Source organism: Archocentrus centrarchus, chromosome 24, assembly GCF_007364275.1.
Source record: "Archocentrus centrarchus isolate MPI-CPG fArcCen1 chromosome 24, fArcCen1, whole genome shotgun sequence".
NCBI classification, from domain to species: domain Eukaryota; kingdom Metazoa; phylum Chordata; class Actinopteri; order Cichliformes; family Cichlidae; genus Archocentrus; species Archocentrus centrarchus.
Genome location: NC_044369.1, coordinates 10,600,625 through 10,612,959, shown reverse-complemented (window position 1 = coordinate 10,612,959; position 12,335 = coordinate 10,600,625). Strand labels below are relative to the sequence as shown.

The 12,335-nt window shown below is 40.7% G+C and overlaps 1 protein-coding gene across 1 annotated transcript in view; it reads left to right on the top strand.

Annotated features, from left to right (window-relative positions):
• The window catches only part of rngtt (RNA guanylyltransferase and 5'-phosphatase), a 117,329-nt gene extending 111,842 nt beyond the window's left edge, over positions 1-5,487 (top strand). The window contains exon 16 of the mRNA XM_030721366.1: positions 4,495-5,487. Within this exon, the coding sequence (XP_030577226.1) occupies positions 4,495-4,655 (161 nt within the window). The 3' untranslated portion in view covers positions 4,656-5,487. The remainder of the gene's footprint in view (positions 1-4,494) is intronic.
• Positions 5,488-12,335: the final 6,848 nt, after the last annotated feature.

Genomic DNA, 12,335 nt, shown 5'->3' with positions numbered 1-12,335 from the left:
CATTCTTCAGTATGACAAATTCCACCAGCAGTTTATCAAACTTGTTGTTTGAGCAGAATAATAAATTACAGAAATGTCTTTAACTGCTCCCCTCGATGTTAACCTGCTGCTTCCATTTCATCCAAATTATGAGCAAGCTACAAACTAATATTAACTGTGTACTAACTGATCCTAATGTCCAATTTCTGTTTCTTTTTTGTCTTAATGTCCAGTATTTACTTTCTATCCATTGCTGACATCACTGGCAGCATTATAGAACTTAATAAGACCAGGATTTCTTGAACTTTCTGGGCCAAGGGACCTTCACAGGAGAGAACATTTTCCAAAGATGCCTTCATAATCCCAGAACCAATTCAGATGGTTTGGGCTCAAATATTTCTCTGTACAGTTCTGCTAGCTAGCTGGCTAATAAGCCAAGCTACTAATCAACAGGAAAGGTTTGTTGCAACTAAGACATCGTAAGAGAGAGACACGGCAATTGGAGGAAGTAGAAATCTGTAGCAGCAAAGAAGGCCGTTGTCCTGCCCCTGACCCCGAAGAGATAGTCAGCAGCAAAACCAGGAAACATGAGCATTCTTGTTGTTGTGCTGATGCATGCGCACAGCAGAAGGTCTAAGAGCAGCCATGTCTACCTGTTACCTATCGCAGTAAAGATTTGGGTAAAACTACTTACCATTTGGCTTTGTTTATTGCATCTGTGACATGAATGAGCATGGAAATTTTTTTGTAGTGGTGGAATGAGCTTGAAATGTTGATCGTGTTTGCGCTCTGGATGATGCTGTGATGTAGTTTAACTATAGTATAACTTGCCACCCCAGATCTCCAAGGCCCCAAGGGAAAGAGTTTAAGTATCTCGAGGTCTTGTTCACGAGTGAGAGGAGAGGGGAGCAGGAGATTGACAGACGGATTGGGGCAGCAGCTGCAGTAATGCGGATGCTGCACCGGTTTATCATGGTGGAAGAGAGCTGAGTGTAAAAGCAAAGCTGTCAATTTACTGGTGGAGCTATGTTTCTACTCTCACATATGGTTATGAGTTTTGGGGTAGTGACCGAAAGAACGAGATCACAGATACAAGCGGTGGAAATGAGCTTCCTCCCAAGGATGGCTGGCTTCTCCCTTAGCGATAGGGTGAGGAGTGAAGACATTCGGGAGGGGCTCAAAGTAGAGTTGCACTCCTCCACATAGAAAGGAGCCAGTTGAGATGGTTCAAGCCTCTGACTAGGTTGCCTCCTGGGAACCTCTTGGGTGAGGTGTTCTGGGTGTATCCTACTAGGAGGAGGCCCTGGGGCAGACCCAGGACACGCTGGAGAGATTGTATTTCTTGGCCGGCCTGGGAATGCCTTGGTGCTCCACTGGGTAAGCCAGAGAGATGGAGGTCTAGGTTTCTCTGCTTAGGCTCCCTGCAACCCAGCCCCAGTTAAGCAGAAGAAAATGGATGGATGGCTGGATAGTGTAACTCACCAGAAAAAAAATGCCTGATTTGAGGCAGAATCACCACACTTTTAAAACCTTTTTTCCCGATCAGATTTGACATTTCTTTTTTTTTTTTCTTCTATACATGTAGGTTTTTGTTCATTGGTTCATGGTTTGACCTCTGGTTCTCTCCCTGTTCATTTAAATCAGGTCTTGCTTGCTAGAGCCAAAATGGCTGCAGAGTGGCAGCTCTGGCTTCTAGAAGGGCTTTGATTGCTCTCTCGAGTAAAGACTTCATTATACGGTGTCGTGATGTGTGACAGTCGTAGAGTCAGAGTTTCTGTCAGCTAAAAGATAATGTGGGTGAAAATGTGGCACATCCGTGATGTGAATCTCACATCCCAAAGGTGCTCTATCGAATTGAGATCTGGTGACTGTGGAAGCCATTTGAGTATAGTGAACTAATTGTCGTGTCTGCTGGAAGCAGCCATTAGAAGATGGTAAGCTGTTGTCATAAAGGGACGGCCATGGTCAGCTGTGGATTGTAGCCTTAGTTTCCTGTTTTTAGCTGACAGGAGTGGCAGCTGGTGCCGTCTGCTGCTGCTGTAGCCCATTTGCTTTGAGGTTCAAAGTGTTGTGTGTTCAGAGATGCTCTTCTTAACAAAGCATTTTGCCACTCACTGGATATTCCCTCTTTTTCGGGCCATTCTCTATAAACCCTCAAGATGGTGCAGCAGTTTCTGAAATACTCAGACCAGCCTGTCTGGCACCAACAACCGTGCCCCTTTCAAAGTCACTTAAATCACCTTTCTTCCACATTCTGATGCTTGATTTGAACTTCAGCAGGTCATTTTGACCATGTCTACATGTTTAAATGCAGTGAGTTGCTGTAAGGTGATTGGCTGATGAGATATTTGCTTGAATGAGTACCTGAACTGGTGTATCTAAAAAAATGATCATTTAGTGTATATTTGTGTTTGAGTTGCAGACCCTAATTTGAGAGCCAATAATTTAGTGCATTAGTGCTTTAAATAAGCAGTTTAACTTTGACTGTGACTGACTTGAGTGAGCAATACAAGGATTTTTCAGTAAAGTGTCTTGTCTTTAATGAACTATGCATCTTAAAGGTAGCATAAATCTAGTGGACTTTAGGACTCTGACAGAGCATCCCTTCCTCCTCACAACCAGCAGCACCTGCAGAGCAGTAAAGAGGTGGATGTGGGAGAGGAGAAATGCTGCCATAGAGCTGTCAGCCAATTTATTAGCTCAAGGGCTTTAGGTAACCATTAGTCTGGGCCAGGTTATGGTCTCTCAGACCTACTTCAGTCCAGCCACATTAGTCAAAAGTCCAATATGTTTATAGTCGATTCAAACAACCACACCGGAAGGTGAAGTGAAAATCCAGCATATTTTCAGACAATCTCTTGCAGCTTGATGCTAATAAGTACAATACTGGGCTTTAATTTCACCTCCACAGGAATGGCTATCTTGAAGAGAGTGCAAATTTTCAAATAATGGGCAAAAAAGGCATCCCAGTTCATTGTGGGAAAGGCATGAAGTGGGGAAGCATGTTACAATTTGATTTACATTAAAAATGAGTGATCACATGAGTGAGTATGTGGTCTCATAGAATCAAAATGGATTTAATTTCACAGGTCATTACAAGAAAAAACAAATTTAGGCATTTTGTTTAAATGTTAAATAAATTCTTCTCCACATGTGAAAATGCACAACAGCCACAGTAGGAGAAAAAAAATTAGACAAAAACAAAAGGAGAGGAAGACAGAGAGAAAATGCAAGAATAATAGGTAAATGAAGCAAAAAAACCATGTGACTTCACAGTGCTGTACAAGAACAAGTATGAAGGTACAGATTGAAGCAATAAAAACAAGAAGCAAAAGCGAGGGAGAATATATTTAAAGACTGAACTGAATTGATTTAAGAAGATAGAAAAGATGGCCCTGAATTATTGAGCTTTAGATCCCGAGGCGAGCTGTTGTACAGCCTTCGAGCCCAGATGGTAAAAGCGCCTTTTATCTAAAATCTAGACAGATAGTAACACATTTGTCCCCAAGCTGATAACATTTTGTTCCATTTAGAAGCTGGATATAGTCGTCGGTGTGCTGCTTGTATTATGGCGCTGTCATAACCGTGCCGCGGGAGCTGTGGGGTAGGTGTTTTTTCAAGCAACCCAGGTCCTAAAAGTCCATACCATGTTCCCATGAACACTGAGGTGATTCAAAGTTGGTGCTATTTGTTACGATGTACTTCTGCAGCTTGGATGGGTATCAGCTCATCTCTGAATCATATTAATATGAGTCAATAATTTAGGTGTTTTTGCATCATCCTTGGACGTCAGAGGATTCGGTTGTTTCAGATGCCTGCATCTTTCTGTTATGCATAAAGTGTTTTTTGCCTATACAGACCGATAAAGTCCATGTAAGGAGGCTGGACAGTAATTGTTAGGTTATAAAAGATGTGCTGGTATAAAAAATGAAAAACATATGTCATCTCTAACCTTCTATCTGGGAGTGGCTACATAATGTAGTAGTTCATACATTCTCCTAACAAGTCAAAGATCCCCGGTTCTGTGAGGTTGTGTCAGGAAGGACATCCTGCATAAAAATTCTGCCAAATCAGAGATGCAGAGCTGCCCGCTGTGGCGTCACCTTGTGAAAAATGGAGAAGCCAAAAGTAGGTTTTATACCAGGACATTTTAGGTGTGGGTGCAGCTCAGGAAGTAGAGCAGTTTGTCAACCAGTCGAAAGGTTGGTGGTTTAATTCCCAGCTCCTCTAGTCCACATACTGACAAGGTACTAAACCCCAAACTGGTCCCGGTACAGCCATCGGAGTGTGAGTGTGTGCATGATTGTTACAAAGTGTGTGAATGGACATTTGTGTTTTGCCTTTTTACACTCACGCTTTACTTTGACTCACTGGTTATGTGTAGGAAGATTGCGATTAGACATACATCACCTGGGTATGAGAACGTGCTCTAAAGAACTGTTCAGTGCTGCTGGAAAAGCCTGTCAGCATCTCTGTAGTAACTTCCTTTGTCCTCTTTGTTTTTTCTTTTCCCAGCTGTGTGTCAAAGCATCCGGGAGCCCGTCACTAAGGAAATCCTTTTGGAGTATCTGGACCGCTGTGCTCAGGGAGCCCAAAACCGGAAAAACCCGCGAGACCCAGACTCTGAGCTAATGCCCCCTCCCCCTCCAAAGAGACCCAACCGGGCCATCCCATAGCCCACAGTTACACCCTTGGGACTGCTTCACAGTCACAGTGTACATCCACATCACCAGCCACTCACACCCCAACAGATTTCAAGACATTTAAATGCTTTCTTACCTGCAGCACGTTTGCTTTATCAGCCCATACGTGTCAGGGCACCAGAAAACCTCGATGTCATTAAATTACATTGTAGACCTCTTTGTAGCTTTAATTGCCTGTGTTCTTATTAAAATAAAGAAATATGCTTAGGGGTTTTTTTTTCTTTGTTTTCCTGTTTATAATTTTTAACATATGAGCTAATTGGTATTTATTTACTTGGAAATTGTTATAGCAACAAATAACACCTGAGAAACTGTGTTCATGTTTTGTCAAATAGTTCCTTAATTTGATTTGAAAGAGGAGTAAACATCTTCAAAACTCAGTCTGCTGTCTTTACACTTCAGAAATAGTTTCCACCATCAGAGGTCTCATGTAGATTAACACAAAGCTGCTCGGATGCTCATTTAACAGATTAAGGTTCCTCGTAGAGTTCCACCTGTAAGGCTCAGCCGGGGGTTTCCAAATGTTTTCATATCTCATATCAGGATTAGATCTCAGCACTCTGCCTCAGCCCATCTGTGTGGACTTTTGTTTTAAAGGCCACATGGGTGGGCAGGGAGATGACAACATGAGTACACTGTCTCTACAAACTAACTACAAAGAAGTAAAACCAGTGAAGTCGAGCTACAGATGGGTGGCACACAAACATTGTCTTAGAGAAGTAAAGAAGCTTCAAATGGAGGGATAAATACAACTCTTCCAGAAGATTAGAGCTTCGGATCGCTTGACTTTGATTTTGATTCACAATGTTCTTTTTGTGCTGCATTAAAGGAGGCTTAATAAACTAAAAGGTTTATGCTATATTCAGCATCAAAGTGAAGAACGCTGGTTTTTGTATTTAGCTAATTAGGATTCTGTTTGTAAAAATGTCTTGCCTGCCGTGCTACACGGCTTCAAACAGGGAGAAATCTTAGACACTTTTCTGTCTATGAAGCGGTACATCTGTATGAAAAACATCTTCATTTTAAGTTTTGTTAGGCCAAGGACCAGGCAGAAGTTCAATAGAAAAGTTGCTTCAACCAGATTTAACTGCTTTTCCTCTGAAGTCCCTGAGCAGGAGGACAAAACACAACAAATTATAGTTAAAGCAAAAGCAAACAGAAGCTTAAAAAATAGAAATGCTGATTGTAGTTACAAATAAACACTAAAGTCTGTACTAATTATTACTTAACCACTATACACCTGCCATATACAGAATAACTGTCACCTGATTTGTGTAAATATTCCTAGTGACATGACATATGTAAAAATGTGAGTAGAGATACTTGAAATCTACCCTTTAAGTTGGGTTTTTTTTTTTTTTTAAGTATGGATGAAGTGTGGACTTCCAGCAGTAATTCAAGAGGTTTAACAAAATTGGACTAACAGTTTAGCCAATTTTTTCAGGTTATGAATTGATCGGACAATTGACTGATAAGCCATTTCATAGCCAGGTGTAGCTTTTTCACCCTCATTATTTCATGATAAAGAGATCTGAAGTTAATTCAGGGTGTTTCATGTGCATTCGGCTGTCTGTTCCATAGGGCTCCCTCCTGAGAGGTGATGCTGCGAAGCATCAGTCTGGAGCCTGGGATAAATTGTTGAATCTTTTAGGTATATGTTTGAGGTAAGATGCACTAAAAATCATCAGAGCTCAATAATTTAATGGGGGAAAAAAAATCAGTTTTTGTACATGTTAAAAAATGTGAACATTTGTGCTCTTAATCTGAAACCCTGGGGTGTGAGCCGTAACAATTTTAAAAAGGTTGCGGGACTACATTAATAGTCCCTTTTAAACTATGAAGACATTTGAATAATTATAGTCATAAATAAGTCATCGCTTACATTAAGAAATGGACCAAATTTCTGTATATAAAAAAAAAAGAAAATTCACCCTTTTTTTTCAATTCTAAGGTTTGACATTAAAAAAAAAAAAGTATTCTGGTCCTTAGTAAGTCTTAACATTAGGAAAGTACAGTCTCAGATGAACAACACATGACATATTATACACCCTGTCATTTATTTAACAGTAAGTAAAAAAGCAGAAGAATTTGTGTATTAAAACCATGTGTAGGAGGACAGACGTCAGCAATGATCGTAGAATAGAAGAGAATGCCTTTATTGTCATACAGGATTGCAATGAGATTGGAGAAGCAATTGTTGCTGCCCATCAAACTGGGAAGGGTATACGGCCATTCCCAAACAATTATTCACAAGTGGAAATCAAACAGTTGCCGTTCTTCCCAGGAGTGGACGCCCCAGTGAATTCACCCCAAGGTCAGGCCGTGCAATGCTTGGAGAAACAGCAAAAAACCCAAAAGCTACATCTCAGACTCTGCAGGCCTCAGCATGTTAAATATTTAACTTCATTACAGTACAATTAGAAAAAGACTGAATAAGTATGGCTTGTTTGGAAAGGTTGACTTAAAAAACTCTAAAAAGAACTGGCAGCATTGTTTAGGTTTGCAAAGTTGCATCTTAGCAAACCACAGAACAAAACACAGGAACAAAGTGGAGATATTTTGCCATAATGTACAGCACAAACACCTCAAGCTGTCAGGCATGGTGGTGGATCATGCATCAAGGGAACTGGGCACCTTGCAGTCACTGAGTCGACCATGAACTCCACTGTATACCAAGGTATTCCAGAGTCATTTGTGCGGCCATCTTGCTGACAGCTGAAGCCTGGCCCAAATTAGGTCATAGAGCAGGACCATCAACGATGATCCCAAGCACAGCAGCAAATCTGCAACAGAATGGCTGAAAATGAAAACTATCAAGGTGCTGCAGTGGTTCAAAGTCCAGACCTCTACCTGACTGAAATGATGTGGCAGGACCTTAAGAGAGCTGTGCATAAATGAAGCCCTGTAAACCTCAATGAACTGAAACAGCATTGTGTGCTAAAATTCCTCCACAATGATGTGAGAGGCTGATAATTCACAAATTTTTTTGTCATACAGAAAAAGATTACTTCAAGTTATTGCTCCTAAAGGTGGTTCTAAAGCTACAAGCTAATTACAGGATGTGCTGAGTTTTTCACATACTGCTTCTGCATTTTGGTTTAGTTTTTATTAAATACATAACGGCACCTTATAATATGTCTTGTTGTTCATCTGAGGTTGTTTTAGAACCTGGAAAGGTCCGTGTGATTTTGATTTTGATTTTATTTTATTTTTTTTATTCAGTCCTGATACATAAATCTGTTGAAAGTTTGGTGGGTTTGAGCACCTCCACAGTCTGTCTATATGAGTGCTTTTAAAAAGCAATATAAACTACAGCAAACATTAATTCTTTCTGTTCATACTAGAACAACAAATGTAGCTATCTTGTTCAGCTAAATTTCAGTGGAAATGTCAGTGGAAGCTTGTGCCTGATCTGTATGCCGTGAGCGTAGAGTCACAGGTTGTGGTCATGCAGAAAAAGCTCATTAAAACATTTAACATACAAGATTAATCAGTAGCCTCGAGACAAACAAATATTTAGCTCTTTAATTTTGTGTCCTGTTGAGGTGTCTGGCAGGATTAACAAGTCATCAACCCTTTTCAAAACGGACACATACGCTGGTCCTCTAGCAGCAGTTTTCCATCACCTTGATAACTCATTGTGTTGTGGTTGACCTCAGACACCCCCACCCCCCCCACCCCCATGAGCTTCAGGCAAATAAAGATAATCCCCCCCCTTCCCGATTATTAAACACGCTCCTCATCAATCCTTTATTTTCATCCCTTTGGTGAACCTTGTTGGAAACATATGGATTATTTTCATAACCCGTTGCCCACATTGTTGCTTTGAGTAACTCTGCAGTGTTTATCGCCCACTATTGTTTTTGTAGAAAGGATTTATACAGCAGACTATGTAATCAGTTATATTTAATTGTTTATTATAAGTCTCTCTCTCTCTCATAGTGGATGATACCATTTCAACATTCAGTGAATATTTCTGCTTCTGTGTGACTAAAAGTTAACATTTCAGAACAATTGTGTGGTGGAACTTTGTTTGAAATGTGTCTTTCTGCACCCCCATGCTGCGAAAGAGATTTTTTTTTTTTTTTTTTAGGCTTGAGAGTCAGAATTTGTGTGCTTATTTTAAGATTAGGGTGACGTTGAGCGGTTAGTCATGCAGCGTGGAGAATTTAGATCAGGAGTTAGGGAATGAATGTAAGTTAGGGGAGTGTAACACACAAGTGTAACAAATCATGCGTGTGCGTTTTGAGTTCCTGTCGGTTGGTGCTCGAGGCGACTGTTCTCCTTATAGCAGAAATGGATGAGCTGCACTCCCAGGGCTCTCTTTCCCTCTGGCTGCACATGAAAGCTGGCTGATTTTCATCAAAGCCCCCTCCTCACCTTTTTGTCGTGAGGTTGCTGCCGCAGAGACACCACCACTCTCATGCAGCAGGTGCAGGATTCATGCCTATTTTTAAGTTTTTTGTTTTTTTTTTTCTATGGGCTTAAGTTTAATTCAGTGAAATCCATCCTTGCAAACTGTTCTTCTAGCAAACCTGATGTAATATTGACCAAAACCTGTTTTATTTTCCAAACCCCTTCGGCAGCTTCTGCATCATTTTCCTCATGAAAACATGGCTAAGACAGAAGCTCGAGAAAACACACACAGACCCATGAAATGGCAGATCTGGCTACGTCAATAATGTGCTTCCACTGGGTATGTTTGTGCCCCGGAGTGGAGGAGGTGTATGGATCTGGAAATCCAACAACACTCTGTATGAGCACAGGTGGCGTAGCAAAGATTATCAGGCTCTCAGGATGAAAGCCACTGAGCTTCACTGCAATATTAATTCAGCAGAGACGACTTGTGGGTCATTATTGTCTCAGTATTACCTGCATTTTGAATAATGCATCTCTGCGGTTCTCCCTGTCGTAAAGTGCAGAAAGGTGGATTTTTGTTGCAGCTCGTGTACTGACACTGTTGCCAGTTAGACCACATTTTTGTTATCTTGAAAACATCAATGCATAATTAAGAATTGTTCTATCTAAAGCGTACTAGGAAATGAGTTAGTTTTTCATAATCAAATGACCCCTTGTGACTTCCTATATGTATCTGTACAGTAAATTTATTCATGGTGTTGATTCAGGTCACAATTTAGTTTAAGCTTTGAATGATGAAATAGGCCCAGTTATGGCCCCAGCAGTAGTTTCCCACCATGCATTTGTCAGTCTATTTCTACAGCCTTTAATTGTGTTTTTTTACAGAACAAGAACAATTACATTTTTGCAAATATGCATATATGTTTTAACATTATAGGCGTTGATCTGATTTTATTTTCTGCCTCTGCATTGTAATGTTTTCCAGTGAACCATGGCTAACAGACCTAGAGTATCACAATTTACTGCTGCAGAAGCCTTGATTTTGAGTGTTTCTGCACAAAATATTAAATGTTATGCATCTGCAAACAAGATGTATGTTCAGGTTTTGTTTTAGCAGGAACAAGGAAGTCACAAATACCTTGACTCTGATGACTTATTATAATTTGCTAGGTCTTTGGATTCATGCGAATGTGACTGATACATGTACGACCCACCTTTACATTTTTCTATAACAAGCACAGTACTAAGCCACCTACGGAAGCTGGTTAGCCATCGAAATGGATGCCATGAAGCTCCCAGCACACATTTGTGGTGATGTTAATGCCAGAGAAGGTTTGGACGTGGCTCCTGAACACTTCCACTTTACACTAATACCAGTTATAGCTGATCGTGGAATATCTAGGAGGGAAGAAATTTCACATTTGTCTTGTTGCAATGGTGGCATCCTAAAAACACCTAAATTCAAAGATTAAGAGGTGTGGCCCACTACTTTTGCACTAGAAACTAGGCCTTACATTGCCAGTATTTGACACCCTAATAACAGGCACTGCATCCAGTTCCATGTACCCATCAGAAATTATTAACACATTCCTCAATCTTTTTCCATCTCCCCTCAGCCTGTACATCATCACCTTGAATTTATTCTGAAATTTTAGTTTAATTTGTATCATTACTGACTGCACAGTCCTTCTGAAGATACTGATTAGGTAGTGCAGGTCATTCATTGACTTTCCTCCAAATTCCAGAATGTGTTATTAGACTCTAAGCTGATGATATTGGAAACATAAAAAAAAAAAAAGAAAAGTTTTGGGACTTCATAGCAACACCAAGGAACTCCAAAGTCATGACTGTGAATCAAGTCTTCATCTGACTGATTTTAATAATAAGCTTCGGTTCTGATAATAAAGTCAGACAGTCCTGACCTGATTACCCCGATGAAATTAAAAATTTAATTGCATAAATTTTTCAGCTGATGGAGTCGAGGAGGCATTGCAGCCCAAATCTATTACTGGCAGATTCTCGGCTTGATGCCATACAGTAACAAATGACTCCCATTTGGGGCGTAGGGTGCTGAAGCTGCAACACAGGTTTTCCATCTCCATCAGAAGCAGCAATCGGGGGGCAGGGGGGGGGGGGGGGGGGGGGGGGGGGGGGGGGGGGGGGGGGGGGGGGGGGGGGGGGGGGGTTCTGATACCATACAGCTATTGTGCGCACATTGTTACAGCAGCACAGTGAGGATGCCAGTTTAGTGTAACCCAGTCTGTGATCACTTTTTCAATGAATGTGACACAGAGAAATTGCACTCATGCCTGCTAATGCATTTGTGAAGGCTCCCAAGCCACTAAAATACCAGTAAAACTACCATTCATTACTACTCAACTGTCAGGCATAAACTGATCTTGCTTTTAAAACCATAACCATCTAGAAATAACTGACATGACAAAAATGACTTGTTTTATTTATTTTAGCTTGATGTCACCCTTAAATGTTTTCTTTGTTGTATCCCAGAAAGATACTCACAGCCTGCAATCAGTATGTTGTTTGCATTTGCCTATCAGCATCATATAAAACACTGATCCAACATACACAGGCCTGCACTGGTGTATGTTATTTATGCTGCTGAGCATATACTGTATAATGTAAGCCTTGTGTACCTGCGAATGAATATAATGACAAAAAAGTTGATTTGGACATGATTAAGCTATAAATGCAAGCTTTGTAGCTAGGTTGTAACCCACAAACCCAAGCAAAGATCTCTCCATGAAACGAATACCCTTGTTTCATAGAGACTAGGCTGCTTATGTTCATATACGATTAGTGAATTCCTAATGTGAGGCTTCAAGATAAGCTTTCTGCTGCTACCCTCTTGACGCCCAATTGGTAGTGACTTTTTAATCACAAAGTAGGCCCTGCCTAGGCCATTACCATTGTTTTGTGTCCTGGGAACCATAAAGTTCAAAATGACCATCAGGTTGTGTTGGGTAAGATTTGAAATTACAAACTGATGTCATAAAGTCGTAGGGAAAGAGTTTACTGAGGTCAGAGAGCAGGGAGGACCATTTTTATACAGACACCAATCCATACTGGAAACCCAGTTTCATCTGTGCATGTGTGAAACGGGCTGCTTCTTGTTCTTTCCTTTAATAAAAGTTTTGTTGGCATGCTGAGGTTTCTCATGCAATGTCAGGCGTACATTGTTTGAGAGTATTGTTTGAGAGCATATTGGACATTATACAGTGACTAGCTGCTAGGGAAGTGTGTATTCTGGCAGTGGTTTCTGGAGGTTCTCACTGT